This window comes from Prunus dulcis, chromosome 3 (genome assembly GCF_902201215.1).
Source record: "Prunus dulcis chromosome 3, ALMONDv2, whole genome shotgun sequence".
NCBI classification, from domain to species: Eukaryota; Viridiplantae; Streptophyta; class Magnoliopsida; order Rosales; family Rosaceae; genus Prunus; species Prunus dulcis.
The window spans coordinates 11,943,925-11,964,434 of NC_047652.1; the positions used below are offsets into that span (position 1 = coordinate 11,943,925).

Sequence of the window (20,510 nt, forward strand, 5' to 3'; positions counted from 1 at the left end):
ATGGCAGACAAAGAGCTGCTTGCGGCCACCAATGAGGACATAGCTGCAAGCATCAGCATAGCTGACGACGAAGATGACGGCGTGGACCTCCCAAGCTTGGCTAGTGATCAGCTCCTGTCCCGCAAAGCAGTGGTCCTCGATCTGCCCATGTACCAAAAAGACGCTTTGATAGATATAAAATTTGGTTTATATCATGGCAATGGGGAGATACCAAATGTAACAAAACCATCAGAGGAATTCGATGGAGGACTCCTTGAGCAAACAGACGGTGATGAAGATTCAAGTAGCTTGCGCTTGTACCAGCAGTTGTACGGCTACGCAACTCAGGGCAAGATAGATAGCTTTAAGGACACCATTGAAAGGAAGCTTGAGGCAGATGAAGTACACGATCCCAACGCTCGCGTTCGGCTTCTGTCTCGACTAAGCCCTCATAAGAACACATTCCTTCACATAGCTGCAAGTTTCGGGCATGCCAAACTAGCAGCCGAGATCATACACCTTCACAAACCCCTTTTGTTTGAGAAAAACTTTGAGGGCGACACTGCGCTTCATATTACGGCCAAAGCCGGGGATTTAGATACAGCAAACACTCTTCTCCGTGAAGCCCTAGGCGCTGAAAATGCTGATGAGGTATTCATGTTGCTGACCTTGATAAATGATGCGCAAAACACCCCCTTGCATGAGGCCCTGATTCATGGTCACCAATCAGTAGCAAAGTGTTTGATAGAGGCCTATCCTGCCTTTACTTATCTTATTAATAAGGAAGAAAAGTCCCCTTTGTATCTGGCCGCTGAGGAAGGGTTTGATGAGATCGTGAAACTAATAAACAAAAAAGCAGTTGAGAAAAAGCCAGAAGTTTGTGTGAATGGCAAGTCTCCGTTGCATGCTGCAATTCTAGGCCACCGGAACAATGGCACCGTAGTACATTCAATTAATACTTTTGTTTTTTCTGCTTTGCCACAACGGCTAGTGTGGTGGATTTTTGATCCATTTTTTTATTATTACATTTTTTAATCTGAAAGAAAAACGTTCATTAGACTCGTATTGTTCTAACTTATACTTGATTTCATTAGAACTCTTAGAGATGATATATGGAGGAAACGTTTGAGAGCCCAAAAGATGAGAAGGGGAGGACTCCACTACATTGTGCAGCATCAATTGGTTACCTGGAAGGGGTTCGTTTCTTATTAGGCAGACGCCTCTCCGATTCTCATCAAATGGATCATGGCGGCAACTTTCCAATCCATTCAGCATCAAGCAAAGGTCATATCAAGATTGTTAAAGAGCTGCTTCGACATTGTCCCGATTCAAAGGAATTGAAGAACATTTAGGGTGAAAATATACTCCATGTTGCAGCAAGATGCGGCAAAGAAAATCTTGTCAAATATTTTCTTAAAAAGGGTGAGTTTCGAATGCTGATAAACCAAAAAGACAGCAACGGAAATACTCCTTTACATTTGGCAACGATGCACCACCATCCCAAGGTTGTCTACAGATTGGCTTGGGATACAAGGACAAACTTAAAGCTATTGAATGGTAGAGGCATGACAGCTCTTGACATTACGGAAAGTGTTGATTTAGTACCAAGCTTAATACTTTAGGTTGAAAACAGCAGCTGAAACCTTTAGGAGAAATACGCCTTAGAGAAAGAAGGATAGGAAAAAACACAGGATTTGAAGGTTTCAGTATATTTCTCTATATCCAAAACGCAGAGGTATTACATGACTATATTCCTATCTAAGTCAAAAAACAGACCCTAGTTTTTAGGGAGCAAGGACTCATCTCCAGCCATTCAGACCATAGGAGGCTACGATCTTTCCACTTGGAGAAAGATCGGATGACCCAGTACAAACCAAATAGGACAAAAATAACAGCTGTGCTGGTTTCTAAAAACATAAATAAAGCTGTTACATATTTAAACTAACGGCTATTTCAAAAAAACTAATTCTTCATCTCTTCAATTCCAATCTGCAGGATTGTCATCTGCAGGTTGATTTAAGCTGAGTATGCAGCTTAATTCTCAACAGCCTCTCCGAAGCTGCTTACTGGCTTAACTCCAAGTTTCGACCTTAGATGCTTGAATCTGTCTTTGGGTAGTGCTTTAGTAAAAGTATCTGCGAGCTGTTCTTCACTTCTGCAGCATTGCATGTTGATCACACCTTCTTGCAAAGCTTCTCTTATAAAATGATACCTTCTGTTTATGTGTCTAGTTCTTTGATGAAAAACTGGATTCTTGGCCATCGAAATTGCTGACATATTGTCACAGAACAAGGGTGTTGCCTCAGATTGCATTTCACCAAAATCATCAAGAACAAATCTTAACCAAATGGCCTGTGCTGTTGCCTCAGATGCTGAGACATACTCAGCTTCTGCTGTTGATAGTGCCACTGTGTTCTGTTTCACAGAGGCCCAAGAGAATGCTCCACTTCCAAAACTAAATGCATAGCCAGAAGTGCTCCTGCTATCATCCTCACTGCCTGCCCAGTCTGCATCACAGAATCCAACAAGGGTTGCTGACTGATTTCTCACGTATTCAATGCCATAGCTAAGAGTCCCTTGCACATATCTTAGAACCCTTCTTGCAACTCCCATATGCCTTTTTGTAGGACTATTCATAAACCTTGATAACAGGCTAGCAACATACATTAGATCAGGTCTAGTTGCAGTTAAATATAGTAGGCTTCCTACTATTTTCCTGTAGAGCCCTTCATCAGCTAACTCACTCTCATCCACCTTTTTTAGTTTCTCACCAGTAGGCAAAGGAATTGAGACAGGTTTGCAGTCTTCAAGCCCAAACTTCACAAGCAAGGATTTGGCATACTTGCTTTGATGAATGAAAACCCCTTGATCAGTTTGTAGTATTCCCATGCCCAAGAAGTGATGAAGGAGTCCAAGATCTGACATTTCATATCTTTGCATCATCACCCTTTCACTGTTTCCAGTATAAACAATGTCATCAACATAGATTGAGACAATGATCAAACCTCCTTCATTATCAGATCTAGTGTACAGAGTCGCTTCACTAATGCTTCTTTTGAACTTGCACATAGATAAATATGCATCAATCTCACTGTACCAGGCTCTAGGAGCCTGCTTAAGTCCATACAAGGCTTTTCTCAACTTGTAAACCTTATGACATGCATTTTCCAGTTCAAAACCTTCAGGCTGTTCTACATATACTTCCTCATCGAGCACACCATTTAGGAATGCTGACTTGACGTCCAGCTGAAATAGTTTTCAACCCTTTTGTGCTGCAAGTGCAATAAGAGTTCGAATTGTATCTAACCTTGCCACTGGTGCGAAGGTTTCGTTGTAGTCAATCCCAGGTTTCTGTGAATACCCTTTTGCTACAAGCCTAGCTTTGTGTTTCTGAACAGTTCCATCCAAGTTAAGCTTAGTCTTAAACACCCATTTCACACCTATAACAGGTTTATCAGCTGGTCTCTCAACCAATTCCCAAGTATTATTCTTCTCTATCATCTCCAACTCTGCATTCATGGCTTCTTGCCAAGCTAAATCACCAGCTGCTTCTTGATAATTCTCTGGTTCTATGATGCACATGTGACACCTTGCATATATATCTTCCAGAGTTTTTAATTTGACTGGAGTGGAACTAGGTGTGGAGTTTGGACTGCCATTACCACTAACATTCTCAACTAAATCACCAACTGTGGAGTTTAGATGAGAACTTCCACCATCATCAAACTGAGTTCCATCAGGTTGTATTTCATTGTTTTCATCTTCAATTTCATCCCTTTCAAGATTGAAAGGTATTGGAACAGATTCCTCTTGATCACTTTCCAATTCCATGACTTGTCCTCACTGAAAATTACACTCCTTGAGAGTACAATCTTCTTAGATTGCAGATCATACACCCTGTAACCCTTTTCACAGCTTCCATATCCCATAAAAACTCCCTTTCTAGCCTTGTCATCAAATTTCTGCCTCAAGGGTGATGGAACATGAGTGTAACAGATGCAACCGAAAACTTTCAGATGCTTGATTCCTGGTTTTCTACCTGTGAATGCTTCAAATGGTGTTTTGCTTGACACAGATGTTGTAAAACATCTATTTTGGAGATACACAGCTGTACTTACAGCTTCTGCCCAAAAAATCACTGGAATTCCTTTCTCTGTCATCATGGATCTTGCCATCTCACAGATTGTTCTATTTCTCCTCTCAGCAACTCCATTTTGCTGAGGAGAGTAGGCAATGGTTAGTTGCCTCTCCATTCCTATGCTTGCACAGAAATCTTGGAATTCATGTGAGGTATATTCACCTCCTCTATCACTCCTTAGCCTTTTCAAACTAAATCCACTTTGCAATTCAACAAAAGCTTTGAATTTCTTGAACACATTAAAGGTATCAGATTTATTTCTAAGGAAGTATACCCAGCACATTCTTGAAAAGTCATCAATGAATGTGATGAAGTACCTATTTCCACCAATTGACTCATTTTGCATTGGTCTACACAAGTTTGTGTGCACTGATTCCAGTGGACAGCTTGCTCTCCATGCTTCCTCTTTATCAAATTTCTCTCTGTGATGTTTTCCTGAAACACAACCTTCACACACATCCTTCATTTCGGTTAACACAGGTAGTCCAGTCACCATTTCCATATGCTGCATCTTTTTCATGCTAACAAAATTCAAATGTCCAAGTCTTCTATGCCAGATCCAAGAGTCTTCAATCACTGATGCCTTCCTTGCTGCAGGTGTCATAGATTCTAGTGAGAGAGGGAAACATCGATTTCCTCCCATGACCACTTTTGCTACAACATTGTTGAGGCTGCCATCATCAAAGATGACTGCCATGTTACCCCCAAATAGGACATAGTAACCATGCTCCATCATTTGGCCTACACTCAATAGATTCTCATCCAAGCCCGGAACAAGCAACACTTCATGTATATACCTTCTTCCATGCTGAGTTTCAACCACTAGAGTGCCTTTTCTAGTTGCTTGTACAAGATCTCCAGTGCCCATTTTAACTTTGCAAGTCACGGTCCTATCAATGTTTATTAACACAGACTCTTGAGAGGTCATGTGGTTGCTGCAAGCGCTGTCCACAAACCATACACTTTTATCTTGCAAACTTGCAGAGTGACAAGCATAGAACATAGTTCCCGTGGTTACTTCTTCTTCCTTTGCATAGTTGGCTACTTGTTTGTGACTATGACCTTCACAGTCCTTTGCAGTATGACCAAACCTATTGCATTTTCCACATCTAGGTTTGCCTTTGTGCCTGCACACACCAAAATGATACTTCTGACATACTTGGCACTGTGGTTTCACACTTCCTTGACTGCTACTACCTTGCTTGTTCTGTGAATTGAAGCTATTGTTCCAATTTCCTCCAGCACTATTATTCCAGCTTGAGCCATTATTGTTGTTCAAGCTTCCATTTTGAGACCAATTTGATCCCTTTTTGTCTTGTCCTTGCCACTTTTGATTTGGTCTACTTTGTGAGCCCTTATGAGTGCCATGAACTTGGTTATTTCCAACCTTGAGGCTACTGAAAGCTTTCTCAGTTCCTGTCAATTTATCCCTTTCATCATGCAAGTCTTCCCTTTTATCATAGACCTTGACAGATGCAATAACTTCTTCAACTCTAAGAACATCAAGATCTCGAGTTTCTTCAATGATAGACACAATGGACTTATATTTTCTACCTAGGCTCATCAAGAGTTTTTCCACAATTCTTGTTTCAGACACATCTTCACCAAGTGATTTCAAATTATTCACAGTTCCAAAAAACTTAGACAAATAGCTATCTAGGCTTTCACCATATGTCATTCTCATATACTCACAATCTGCTCTAACTGCTTGAAGTCTTACAGCTCTTACCTTTTTATCTCCTCTGTACTCTCTTCTCAGAGTACCCCAAGCTCCTTTTGCAGTCTTTTCATTTCTGATGTGAGGGAAGAGCTCATCAGTTAAAGCTCCTTGAATGAGACTTAGTGCCTTGGCGTTTTTGATTCTGTCTTCTCTGGAGATGGTGGGTGCTTCCGCTGGAACTTGCTCAGCCTCACTTCCTTCACCTCCAGAGCCACCTCCAGAGCCTTCTTCCTCCTCAAGAACTGGTTGAGGTTGTACTCCGACCTCAACTACATCCCATAGATTATGTGCTATGAGGATGGTCTCCATTTTGACAGCCCAAAAATCATAGTTTGAACCATCAAACTGTGGAGTTCGTAAATCTCCACCTGAAGAACCTAATCCTACCATTTTCCTAGTGAGTCTCAGTGAACCAAACAGTAAAAGAGCAACCTTTATCCCTTTTGGGAATTTTTCAGGAAGGCCCTCTCTCTCACAGCTCACGCCCCTCTCCGGAATCAAACCTGGAGCTTTGATACCATGTTGATTTAGTATCAAGCTTAATACTTTAGGTTGAAAACAGCAGCTGAAACCTTTAGGAGAAATACACCTCAAAGAAAGAAGGATAGGAAAAAACAGAGGATTTGAAGGTTTCAGTATATTTCTCTATATCAAAAACGCAGAGGTATTACATGACTATATTCCTATCTCAGTCAAAAAACATACCCTAGTTTTTAGGGAGCAAGGACTCATCTCCAGCCATTCAGACCATAGGAGGCTACGATCTTTCCACTTGGAGAAAGATCGGATGACCCAGTACAAACCAAATAGGACAAAAATAACAGCTGTGCTGGTTTCTAAAAACAGAAATAAAGCTGTTACACATTTAAACTAACGGCTATTTCAAAAAAAAAAAAACTAATTCTTCATCTCTTCAATTCCAATCTGCAGGATTGTCATCTGCAGGTTGATTTAAGCTGAGTATGCAGCTTAATTCTCAACAGAAAGCACTTTGGAAACTATTGCATCATATCATGGGGTAAGTTAGTACTTTATCTACTTTTATCACATGACTGATGATGGCTATCATTTCCAAGGGAAGTATCCTTATTCTATTTAGCGTGTTGGGAACAAGTACGCATTAGTTCCAGTTTGGTATATTCTCAAAGAAATTGGACAGAGAACTGAAGGAGAAACAAGTAATTGAGAAAACACTAGAGATTTCATTGAAGTAGGATTACAACTCTATGGCTGATGTAGCTCACCTAAAATGGTTGCTATAAAACATACACCACACATCCAGTGACAGATCCACTTGAGGGCAGAGTGATGCCTGTTGTCCCTACTCACCTTATTTTTCTACCCATGAAGTTCCATTGATGCTCTGTTGAGCAAGGCAGGTTAGAGAGACAAAGTGGCGTGGACTGGGTATTCTCGGCAGCTGTGGAAGGTTTGGTTATCTATGTGACTCTGTGGATTGCAGATTTATAAGTATCCAGCACCCTTATTTGTTACTTGTTGAGTATGTGAATGATGTATGAAACGTGTAGTAGATTTTGTCTACATCTTGCCCCCAATAAGAAAAATTCATGGATCGGTCACTGCACAGATCCCATGCATAAGGAGTTTACAAGATAAAGTCTTCCTGCCAAATTCAAAGAACATGCAAATGGAAAAAACATGTGGGGAAAGAAAATGAATAGTTGTACTGGACAAAATGAAGCCATCACTAATTATGCATTTATTTGGGCACAAACAAACTATATGGGGAGCTCCAGCTGTGATTAGAAACTCCTCGTCATTTACATGTTAGTACATGTTTTTGTTATCTCCATATGATTTGTTTCTAGTTTACCAACGACATGTATCTGGTAATTGGATCGTTTCTTCTTGTACTGCGCAGAGGCTTACGTGGACGGTATTGAAATCTGCTTTCGCACAGCGAGCTCAGAGCCTGCATGTCCTCCAAAGAAAAAAACAGAGATCGCCACAAGTAGCGGACAATGGTGGAGGTTCGACTGACTTGAAGTTACCAAACGAGGAAATCATTAGGGACAGGGTGAATAGTCTATTGGTGGTTACCACACTTGTTGCCACAATGGCATTTGCATCCGGTTTCACAATGCCAGGCGGCAACAACGGTGACGCCCCTCAGGAGGGCATGGCAATCTTGCTAACCAACGCTATGTTCCAAGCCTTTGTGATTTGTAACACCATAGCTATGTATACTGCCATCCTTGTTGCAGTCTATCTCATTTGGGCGCAGTTGGGGGACTTAAATTTGGTGGTCACAGCTCTTCGTTTGAGGCAAGAAAAGAACTTACTTGGGAGATATTTCTCACCCAAATTTATAATTGCTTATTTAGAAATCAGTAATTTGGGGTGCAAGTTATCTATTTTTTAAAGAAGTCTGCTAGAGTTTTTATTGCTAGCAGTGACACGCTTATACACAAATGAAAGTTGACTTGTTGACCAGTCAATGGTTTTCGAGACAATGGGGAACTTTACCCTACCATTACAGGAACAAATCTAAAATGGATAAACACTCTTCTGATGTTCACATTGACAGAATTTCCTCTTAAATAGAACTCACTCTTCCTTTCTTCTCTTTCTTTCCTCTCTTCTCTTTTGGTGTATTTTGCTAAGCAATAAGAAGTCTATTTATAGACAAATTGAATAACTTCTAACATATCATTAAACTTTTTAAATATTATTTTTTTATTTTTTTTATGTGAGCTCCACTATTTTCTATACAATAAAAAGACAATTTTAACCTATATATAATGGTCTATTATTGCCCTGAATTATTGTAGTGACATTGTCGTTGGGTAGCGAATTAGGTAGGCCCTGCACAATATTAATTACCTCATAACTTGGATGGAGTATTGAATTGATGCCACGTAAGTAAACTTTGCATGCATCAACACCAAGACTGAATTAAAAAATATACACAACAAACACGTGCTTTTCTAGTGCCTTCCATGCATGGACCCAACATTGACTTGAACAAAGCTCCTCTCTCTCTCTCTCTCTCTCTCTCTCTCTACTATATCTTTTTGTGTTTTTGAATTCATGATATATCTTGGCAACACCATTTGTGTTGTAAAGTATAAAGTAGTGGAGCTCACTTACTATTTGTTTGTAGACTTTGGTGCATGATTGTATTGTAGATTCACGGGTGTTACTCACCCTTTGCCTACAAAAGGCTTCTCTCTTATGCAAAGAAAGATACGGATTAATTCCATGGCAGAATAATTCCTCCCCTTCCTCCATTTTTCTCTCCAATTTCTCTTTCAGTTTATAACACGTTATCAGCACGAATTGGCTTTAACAATACCAGCTGAGTGAAACCCAGAAATCCTCTCTCTTTCAGTTTGCATGCTCTGCTTCTGCTTCTCTGTTTCCCTCTTGCTTTAGCTGGCTATGACTATGGCCAAGCTCTGAGCAAGAGCATTCTCTTCTTCGAAGCTCATTGTAGAAATAGTAGTCAGATCAGAATATTGCTGCTGCAGAGATAGGGATCATGGGATCATAGTTTGCTGATGACTGGGCAACAAGAGGTGGACTTGTGAAGACTGACTGGACACAAGCTCATTTCACCGCCTCTTACAGAAACTTCAAGGTCTCCACTACTACATCTACATCTACCAACTCCTTAACAGAGCAGAGTGCATGGCAGACTCAAGGGCTTGATGCGGAGGCCGTTGACGACGGAGATCCGGGTCCGATCGGAGGACGAACCGGGTCCGCAGCCGGGCAGGCTCTGGTTGGCGGCGTTGGAGCGGTCGAGAGCCTCGAGGCGGACCTTGAGGACCTTGGCCTTCTTGAGGGCGAGGGTGACGTCGGCGTCCATGCGAGATCGGAGGTCCTTGACAGCCTTGGCGTTGTGGAGCGTCTTGCTGTGCTCGTGAGAGGACTGGAGGTTCTGGTGGAGGCGCTCCAGCTCCTTGAGCTCGTCCTTCACGGACTCCACGTCGCCGAAGAACTTGTCGTGGTTGACGCCGCCGGTGCTCGACCCCGCCGATGACATCTCGATCACGTGATCGTCGTTCATGTTCTGCTCGTTCCGGAACCGCGAAAACGAGCCCGAGAACAAGTCGTTCATGGCTGCTGCTGCTGCTGCTGACAAGGCAGCGCCTGCACTGCCGCCGCTCACAGTGAAATTGGATCCTACAAAGTACCCCCTTTGTTGTTGTCTACACTCACCTTCACGCCCATTCAAATTCACGACATACGAAACAACGAGACATGGCCCGGTCTCCGCAAGTAAGAGGTCTCCCTCCTCAAGTTGCTCGCTTTGGTCTGCCATGGTTGTTCTTTCGAAATCAACGACACTGGTACCCAGTAGCCCTCCCCAGACACATGGTTGAGGAGGAGGTGTATGCAGCGAACTGGACCCCTCTGCCTTCTGCCTTCTGTTCAAGGAAAGAAGAGGTAGAGGAGAGACAATCCTGCAGGATGCGGCCCACCCCCACCTATCTTTCCTTTGAGCTGATAATGAGCTTTGCCTTGGCCATTGACTGGCTGCTGGAAGCACTGATATAACATAAATGGTGTTGATTGGCAGCTATATTTCTTCTCTATCTGCTGTTGTGATTGACAATATCAATCAGCTTTATGGATGGCTTAATTGGTGGCAGCCACCTTGTTGTTGACTGCATTGATGAAATATTCATAAGATATGCTTGTCGGCAACTGTGGACATTGCAATGGCTTTTATTGGCATTACTTAATGCATTAAGGTGGAATTGGCATGTGATTGACAGCTACCAACTTGGTCTCTTGGTGGTCTCTTGGTTTTGGAATCTTAACGTGCACTTCGGTCGGGGTAAATATGACTTCTACTTTATAAAATGATTTAATTATTTGATTGTGGTGTTGATATGAACCCACAAATAATTGTCTTTACTTTATTGTAAATTTATTTTTACTTAAAGTATGATGTGGAATTGACCCTCGTACTTTAAGAAATTACTTTACTATACATTATTTACTGTATGGTGTAGGTTTATTACCCATACAACAATATTTACTTTAAAGGGTGGTGCGGGTTTATCGTCCACGTCTTTACTGTTATTTAAATGTATGGAGCAGAATTAGTGCCCATACAAGCACGTTTACTTTACCGCACATTTACAGTATGGTGCGGGATTAACGTCCATACAAGTAATTTATTTAACAGTAAATTTATTTTATGGATTAATTGTGCTGTATGATGAGTTTTTACAGTATACAGATCAGGACCAGAAGTTCCTTGATCCTCATCATACAATTACATCAGGACTTGAAGATCCTTGATGATGATATTAATATGAGAGCTGGCAGTCTCTCTGGTACTATATTTGTAAACATGTGATCGGACTTAAGGGTCCTTGATCCCTGACATGTGAATAAGGACCTGGGGTTCCTTAATGATGTAACAGTACCGTATTGGTTAAAAGTGCCGTACACATGGATGATAACTGTACTGGCAAATGTACTGTACACATGAATAGATACGTATTCATGACTTGATGAATAGTACTATTCATATGAATAGTGACGTATGCATAAATATTAACCATTTTGGGTAAACCGTCACTATATACAAAAGGGAACCTGCAGTTCCTTAAACTCATGGATGAGCAATTAAATGAGATGCCAGAAGTTCCTCAAAATATGGACAATTATGTAAGGGCCTGAAGTCCCGAAATATGTATAGAAAATTGTACAAATGTTCATACCATGAAGAATATGTGATTTTGGCCCGAAGTTCAAAATCTAAGGGGATTGAATATCCATATCATGAGAATATGTGATTTTGGCCTGAAGTTCAAAATCTGACAAGTGTTGAGAACCTAAAGTTCCAACTGTTAAATGGACAATCCTTGAGGTATTATTGCAAATTGTGGTACACCACATATTTCTTTGGCATGAGAGAATAATGAATTTAATGAAGTTCGATTTTGTTATAATCGACACCTCAAGGAAGAAATATATTTTGTGAATTCTGGTTGTTAAGAATACACCGTGAAATGGATAATATCAGTATAAACTTCAAATGATGAATTGAGGCTCCCCACATATTTTGTTATATCTGGGCCGGAAGCCCATGGATCCAAATATATGAGAGATCCTAAAACTTGAAGTTGTGGGTATATAGTGGTTAATGTTCTTCACTACTATATTGAGATATTATCGTGGCTTTTACTCAATTCATATTTCATGTCCATTTGAAAATGGCGAATAAATTATGAGTTTGGGTTTAACCCAGACCAAAAGTTCTGGGCTCACATGCATGGAAATGTGAGAGATTTGATGTGGTTATTTGAACCTATAAGGCACAAGGTTCCATACCGTCATTTTGAAAAGACGTAAAAACCACAGGTGCAAGTTTAAGAACGTGCGCAATTATTATAACAGCAAATGAGCATACAACAGATAGATTTTTCCACCTGCAATGAAGGTGCAGGCCCTGTAAAATCTATAAAATTACATTATGTTCTGGAAGCCTCTGAAGGAAGTTGAGTTGAAACGCAGTTACTCAATTAAGTTTTGCGAAGGCAATATCTATAGACGAAAATGTGGCAACTTTTCAGGATTCCAATATCTTCTCGAATCCCCACATTATCTTTTTCTTTCGCAAGAGTCCAAAACTTCACATGGCCTCTGATAATGCCTGTCGGCGCTTTCAAGTGTTATTTTCGTCAAAGCCGATCTTGCTTCACGGATTTCACGGAGCTACTTTTTCAAAAGTATCCCGAGAATCTCGCAATTTTTCCTATGGTTAATTTAAAATTCACCGGTTCTATCTATTCATTGTATTTGTGTATAAATGTGTTACTAACGAAATTTTCTTTGCAGAAGACATCCAGTTTACTCCATACCTAGTGATGCGATATCTACTTGTTTTTCTTATCAGTAAGCACTTAATATGCCTGAGAAGCAAGACTATCTCTGATCATCCATTCAGGAAGCAAGACTATCCCTGATCATGTTTCTGCAAGATCAGGGAATTGTGAAGGCGGCCTTATGCTCTAATCTCCTGAGGTCCTTCTAGACTAGGAGAATTGAGAGCTTGTTTTCTGCTCCCACCAGCTTCCTTCCTTGATTGATGAGCTGCTTGTCTGCTCCCACCAGCTTCCTTCCCTGATTGCTTACCTTATCTTGCAATCAATATCACAATTTTTTTTGCATTTTTTCTCTTTTTGTAACTCTCTGTTCATAAGAGATTTTATTTCTTTAGAATGAACATCTGAAGAAAGAATCCATGAAGTGATCCTAACTCTGAGAGTTATTTGTTTTTGACAGAGAAAAGAATTGTGATTTTTGCTTTTGCAGGATATAACTAGATCATCAAGCACTACATTTACTGGGCCGATACGAGCTTGAATGATACTTGAGAAAAGTTTCTCCCACCTAAGGATGTAAGCAATACTTGTGTTATTTTATGCTTATATACTTATTTGATATTTTATCTTGAAAGGTAACCAAATGGGGAGATAAGTCCGTTCCAAAAGAATGGCTTGTATGTATCCATGAATTATTAATGCAAATTTTACAAATTGCAAGTTGGATACATTGATAATACACTGCACAAATTAAAGTCCCATAAGAACAGAATATGGGTATAGCAGTGATCAATATGATGCACGCCTGTTGCGTAGCAAATGATGTGGATTGAAGTCCCGAAAGGACAATCCCTTGACATGTCAATATTGATATTGTGCACGCCTAATGCGTTGCAAATTGTATGGGTTAAAGTCCCAGAAATCAATTGACATGTATATATTAATCTGTGGCATGCCTGCAGCATGCCAGATATATGGTTCTAAATGTTCCAACTCCCTAAATGGAGATTATCCACGCCCTACTATAACATAACGCTCCATTGGAGGTTATAATCCACATTCTCACATAATAAAAGCCCCTGCAGTGGCTTGGGTACCCAAAAGCAAAGAAATGCTTATAATTGATGCATGCGCATGCACATGAGAATGGTGGGATCATGAATTGATGAATGACAAATTTTGATTTTGGAGTAGCTACTCAAATCATCAATGGGCTGTGTTGATTGGAACCACGTTCAATTATTAAATGTCGACAATATCATTGGCCAAAATGGAATGAGGCAATTCCATTATAGATGAGAATGAACGTGAAAGAACAAACCCACAGTACGAACCCCAAAAGATGTTAATATTAAAAGTTATACTTGGGTGTTCGGAATAAAAGGGAATATACCTACTTTGTATGACACAATGTTTCTGGCAGAAACAAGGAATGTTGGGTTTTCTCCATATCTACAAATTCAATTGTGCCCCCCTTATTGCACATTTACGGAGACCAACATGTTATCTTTAAGGGTTATTAAATGCACAGAGCATATCACCTGAAGTGATTCCCTAAAGATGTATAAATAGCTGGGTTAAAGCTATATAATGTGTCATAAAGTTTAATCCCTTTAAACAAAATCCTTGAAAGGATTGAAATTGCATGAAGCAAGTCCCTGAATGACATGTGCCTGAAGCACAAAATCCGTACTCAATACTAATATGCATAAATTGCCTCAGTGAGTACATTAATATGTTTGCAAACACATTAAAGCTTCTCAAGAGTTCCAGAAATATTTGTCTCGACTGAAAGATCGAGCATTATGCCAACGAGATTATTGCTTATACTAAGAAAGTATTGAAGCATTTTTATGAGGATTATTCGTTGGACACTTGAAGGATTTTCCGGAAGTATATTGGACCGGACATCGTATTTTCCAGATAGAGCTCAACTCCATCATTTTGGATGATGTGAGGCATATTTGATGCTATCTAAGCATAACACCATATACGGGCATATTTTTGAGTGAAATTATCAATAGCCCAAGTGTTATTAGATATGCGGACTCTGGAAATCTCTATGGTCGCTTACTGGAAACAGCTAGTCATGAAGTTTTTCAGGGGGAGATATTCATCAGGGGGAGCATGGTATTCATAAAGACTTTCATACACTGTACTCTTTTTCCTTCATCAGGTTTTTTTATCCCACTGAATTTTTCCTGGTAAGGTTTTAATGAGGCAGTGTCGCTCAAGATTGACTCACAGAAGCGTGCCATCAATAAAGACCTTTCCACACTGTACTCTTTTTCCTTCGTCCAGATTTTTATCCCACTGGGTTTTTCCTGGCAAGGTTTTAACGAGGCAGTGTCGCACGCATGTCAATATACACAGAATTTTATGTTACGCATGGTTATGTACTCTTTTTCCTTTGACCAGGTTTTTATCCCACTGGGTTTTTCCTGGCAAGGTTTTAATGAGGCAACCGATCTAGGGACATGTGGTCTCCAAGGGGGAGTGTTGTAAAGTATAAAGTAGTAGAGCCCACTTACTATTTGTTTGTAGACTTTGGTGCATGATTGTATTGTAGATTCACAGGTGTTACTCACCCTTTGCCTACAAAAGGCTTCTCTCTTATGCAAAGAAAGATACGGATCAATTCCATGGCAGAATAATTCCTCCCCTTCCTCCATTTTTCTCTCCAATTTCTCTTTCAGTTTATAACAATTTGGATTAATTGGTATATATATAGAGCCAGTAAGCAGACAAAACACATGGTTTATCTAGTGTCTTCTTTTTTGTCTGTATAATTTCTATTTCTGTCAGTCTCTGCTGTCTGTCTTCCTAGCTAGCTACTTCCTACTCTATATACAAGTGGCATTGAGTTGTAGTTGTTATATCTATCGTTCTCTCTCAGGCTTCTCCACACCTCCAGTATTTGGTAAGGACACGTAGACCGCTAATTGTATCTAATTACTTAATTATCAGTTAACACTTGAGCGATCCTCATATCTTATAGCAACGTTGAAGTGCAGATCGGAATCTAAAGCAACGTTGAACTCCATATATGGCAGGGGGCCGCCCTAGGAAGGTACCAAAACGATCAGAGAAATTCAATCGAGGACTCCTTGAGAAAACAGATGGCGATGAAGATTCAAGTAGCTTGCACTTTGTGCGGACCGCTTCGGAAGATGTAGAATTCAGTGAGCAATATGCATGGAAGAGCGATTCCGCTGTGGTAGATGTAAAATTCGCAGCGCAACATGTTAATTTTGACCATGGCACTAGGAAGGTACCAACTGAAAGAAAACCATCAGAGGAATTCAATCGAGGACTCCTTGAGCAAACAGACGGCGATGAAGATTCTAGTAACTTGCGCTTGTACCAGCAGTTGTACGGCTACGCAACTCGGGGCAAGATAGATAGCTTTAAGGACACCATTGAAAGGAAGCTTAAGGCAGATGAAGTACATGATCCCAATGCTGGCGTTCGGCTTCTGTCTCGATTAAGCCCTCATAAGAACACATTCCTTCACATAGCTGCAAGTTTCGGCCATGCGAAACTAGCAGCCGAGATCATACACCTTCACAAGCCCCTTTTGTTTGAGAAAAACTTTGAGGGCGACACTCCGCTCCATATTACGGCCAAAACAGGGGATTTAGATACAGCAAGCACTCTTCTCTGTGAAGCCCCAGGCGCTGAAAATGCTGATGAGGTATTCATGTTGCTGACCTCAATAAATGATGAGCAAAACACTCCCTTGCACGAGGCCCTGATTCATGGTCACCAATCAGTAGCAAAGAGTTTGATAGAGGCCTATCCTGCCTTTTCTTTTTATCTCAATAAGGAAGCAAAGTCCTCTTTGTATCTGGCCGCTGAGGAAGGGTTTGATGAGATCGTGAAACTAATAAACAAAAAAGCAGTTGAGAAAAAGCCAGAAGTTCGTGATAATGGCAAGTCTCCGTTGCATGCTGCAGTTCTAGGCCGCCGGAACAATGGTATGTTAGTACATTCAATTAATACTACTACTGTTTTTCTGCTTTGCCACAACGGCTAGTGTGATGGATTTTTTATCCAATTTTTTTATTATTACATTTTCAACTTGAAAGAAAAACGCTCATTTGACTCATATTTTTCTAATTTATACTTTGGCTCCATTAGAAATCTTAAAGATAGTATCAAGCATGGTGGAAATTTTTCTCAGCTCAAAAGATGAGAAGGGGAGGACTCCACTACATTCTGCAGCATCAATTGGTTATGTAGAAGGGGTTCGCTTCTTATTAGGCAGACGCATCTCTGATTCTCATCAAATGGATCATGGCGGTAACTTTCCAATCCATTCAGCATCAAGCAAAGGTCATGTCAAGATTGTTAAAGAGCTGCTTCGACATTGTCCCGATTCAAAGGAACTGAAGAACTCTAATGGCGAAAATATACTCCATGTTGCAGCAAGATGCGGTAAAGACAATCTTGTCAAATATTTTCTCAAAAAGGGTGAGTTTCGAATGTTGGTAAACCAAAAAGACAGGAACGGAAATACTCCTTTACATTTGGCAACGATGCACCACCATCCCAAGGTTGTCTACAGATTGGCTTGGGATACAAGGACAAACTTAAAGCTCTTGAATGATAGGCACATGACAGCTCTTGACATTACAGAAAGCACTTTGGAAACTATTGCATCATATCATGGGGTAAGTTAGTACTATATCTACTTTTATCACATGACTGATGATGATGATGATGATGATTTTGGCTATCATTTCCAAGGGAATTATCCTTGTTCGATTTAGTGTGTTGGGAACAAGTACGCATTAGTTCCAGTTTGGTATATTCTCAAAGATATTGAACAGAGAACTAAAAGGAGAAACAAATAAATTGAGAAAACACTCTAGATTTTATTGAAGTAGGATTACAACTCTATGGCTGATGTAGTTCACCTAAAATGGTTGATATAAAACACACGCCACACATCCAGTGACAGATCCACTTGAGGGGATAGTGACGACTATTGGCCCTACTCACCTTTTTTTACTGCCCATGAAGTTCCTTTGATGCTCTGTTGATCAAGGCAGGTTAGAGAGACAAAATGGCGTGGTATTCTCGGCAGCTGTGGAAGGTTTGGATATCTATGAGACTCTGTGGATTGCAGATTTACAAGTATCTAGCACCCTTATTTGTTACTTGTTGAGTATTTGAATGATGTATGAAACGTGTAGTAGATTTTGTAGATTTGGTCTACATCTTGTCCCCAATAAGAAAAATTCATGGATCGGTCACTGCACAGATCCCATATATAAGGAGTTTACAAGATGAAGACAGTGAAGACATGCAAATGCAAAAAAACGTGTGGGGAAAGAAAATGAATAGTTGTACTGGGAAAAATGAAGACATCACTAACTATGCATTTATTTGGGCATAAACAAACTATATAGGGAGCTCCAGCTGTGATTAGAAACTCCAAGTTATGTAGCGCTCAAATAGTGATAAACTAAAACTTATCATCATCATTTACATGTTAGTACATGTTTTTGTTATCTCTATATGATTTGTTTCTATTTTACCAACGACATGTGTCTGGTAATTGGATTGTTTCTTCTTGTACTGCGCAGAGGCTTACTTGGACGGTATTGAAATCTGCTTTCGCACAGCGAGCTCAGAGTTTGCATGTCCTCCAAAGAAAAAAACAGAGATCGCCACAAGTAGCAAACAGTGGTGGAGGTTCGACTGACTTGAAGTTACCAAACGAGGAAAGCATTAGGGACAGGGTGAATACTCTATTGGTGGTTACCACACTTGTTGCCACAATGGCATTTACAGCCGGTTTCACAATGCCAGGTGGCAACAACGGTGACGCCCCTCAGGAGGGCATGGCAATCTTGCTAACCAACGCTATGTTCCAAGCCTTTGTGATTTTTAACACCATAGCTATGTATACTGCCATCCTTGTTGCAGTCTGTCTCATTTGGGCGCAGTTGGGGGACTTAAATTTGGTGGTCACAGCTCTCCGTCTGGCATTGCCGCTGTTGGGGATTGCGCTTACCATGATTTCCTTAGCCTTCATGGCTGGGGTTTATATGGTAGTTAGCAATCTTCATTGGCTTGCCTATGTTGTATTGATCCTGGGAGTCCTTTTCATTTTCACTGTCTTAGTAGTTTTCACTCCACTCTTCTGCAAAACTACTTCTGGGTCCCGCATCTTTCGTTGGATCACTTATTTTCTCTTCTGTGTGGAAGTATGGGCTTCTGGAAGTCACAACGATGACTAAGAAGACGACTGATCTCCTTGGTTGCGCGACACTCTGGGCCTTCAAACTTATCATCTTGGAATGTTAAGTGGTAGTTCTCGTGTTCCCTAAAAAAAAGTAGTAGTTTTTATGTTTCATGCACTTTATGTTGTAGTTGAGAACTTTTTGAGAATGTATGTATTATTAACTGTGTAAATTTTATTTTGGACAAACTACAAAACACCCTCCAAATTATATAGTCATTTTCAAGTTCATAATCGCCTGTGAGGACATTTATAAGTACATACTCAAAGTCCTGGAAAACCTACAATTTACCCACTCCGTTAGCCAACCTGTTAATAAATATATTAGGATTTTTAGGTCCAATGATCGCTGAATTTTGACCCGATTATCATTTTAGTCCCTAAATTTCCAAAATCGTTCCCAAGTCCTTCAACTTCACTTTCGTTAGGACAAAAGGTCATGTTATCAATTTTGTTATCTTCTCTGGTAAATGCAGGGGCAACATGGTCTTTTTGTATTATTTTTAATTTACACAATCTGAGTATTCCTTTCACCCCAAAGAATAAAAATAAAAACTAAAAAAATCTTCTTCCAATCGTCCCCATCACAGGGAGGGTGGAGGTCTAGGTTGTGGGAGCTCCATTAGTTGTTGAAGCGGTGGGTTAATTGGCTTGGTGTTGGGTGGAGGTTGTCCATGGCTTTGTTGGGTTGGAGAAAGGGAGATTTATCATTCATCGATTGGTAGAGGGTTTTAATGGGCTTGGCTTAGGGAGGGAGGGAGATATATGGATGGGAAGAGTTAAGTTGCAGCGGTGGGGGAGTGGATGTGGGGTTTGGGTGCATTAGGAATTATCCATGTACCCCAAGAGTGAGGAAATTTCTAATTTTGACCCTCCGCAGTACACCATGTGCCATGCACATGCTCAATTTTAAAAGAAAAAATTAATAAAATTGATAGCATGACCATTTATTCAAACAAAACTAAAGTTGATGGACCATATGAATGATTTTGGAAATTGAGGGACCAAAATGCGAATTGTATCAAAGTTCAAGGACCATTGAACCTAAAAACCCTTTCTAAATGCTAATATGTCAAACATGTGCCCTATTTTTTTTAATGACATCGACTTCCATGCAAACAAATAAATAATGAAAAATTCCTTATGGACCCGACAACCCCTAGCACCACACCTCCCACCGCCCCCATTCTCACCACAACACAAACCTTCCCCACCGCCAACTGCTACCCTCAACTCGTGGCCACCATTCCCTCCCCACGTTGACACCCCAGTTTCTCCTCCTCACGGTCCAAATATGATCCCCCACCCCAAAAGACTGATAACACTTCCACCACACCTAGCCACCTTCACCCCCTAACCATACCCACCCCGAGCCGCCACCCCCAATGCACACCAAACCCCACCAATCTAGTATACCCCCAATCGCAACCATCCCAACAAAGTACCCAAACACCCACACTGAATGGCGAAATCAGAAATTTTTCTAAGGATAGGTTAAAAAAAATTTATTAGCTTCTTCTATTATATAATATATCATTTCTAGAATTTTTTGTTGGTAGACGAGGCAACAAAATTAAGTACAATAAACCACCACCAAAAAACACAAATCAGTAG

General features: G+C 40.5%; 2 protein-coding genes across 2 annotated transcripts; both read left to right on the forward strand.

Annotated features, from left to right (window-relative positions):
• LOC117621754 (serine/threonine-protein phosphatase 6 regulatory ankyrin repeat subunit B-like) lies at nucleotides 1-1,331 on the forward strand. Its single transcript, XM_034352307.1, has 2 exons — nucleotides 1-918; nucleotides 1,098-1,331. The coding sequence occupies exons 1-2, from the start codon at nucleotides 1-3 to the stop codon at nucleotides 1,329-1,331; spliced, it is 1,152 nt and encodes a 383-aa protein (XP_034208198.1).
• Nucleotides 1,332-15,771: 14,440 nt separating this feature from the next.
• Nucleotides 15,772-19,091, forward strand: LOC117621756 (protein ACCELERATED CELL DEATH 6-like). Its single transcript, XM_034352308.1, has 4 exons — nucleotides 15,772-15,818; nucleotides 15,914-16,623; nucleotides 16,787-17,319; nucleotides 18,238-19,091. Exons 1-4 carry the CDS (start codon nucleotides 15,772-15,774, stop codon nucleotides 18,892-18,894), a joined length of 1,947 nt encoding a protein of 648 aa, XP_034208199.1. The 3' UTR covers nucleotides 18,895-19,091.
• Nucleotides 19,092-20,510: the final 1,419 nt, after the last annotated feature.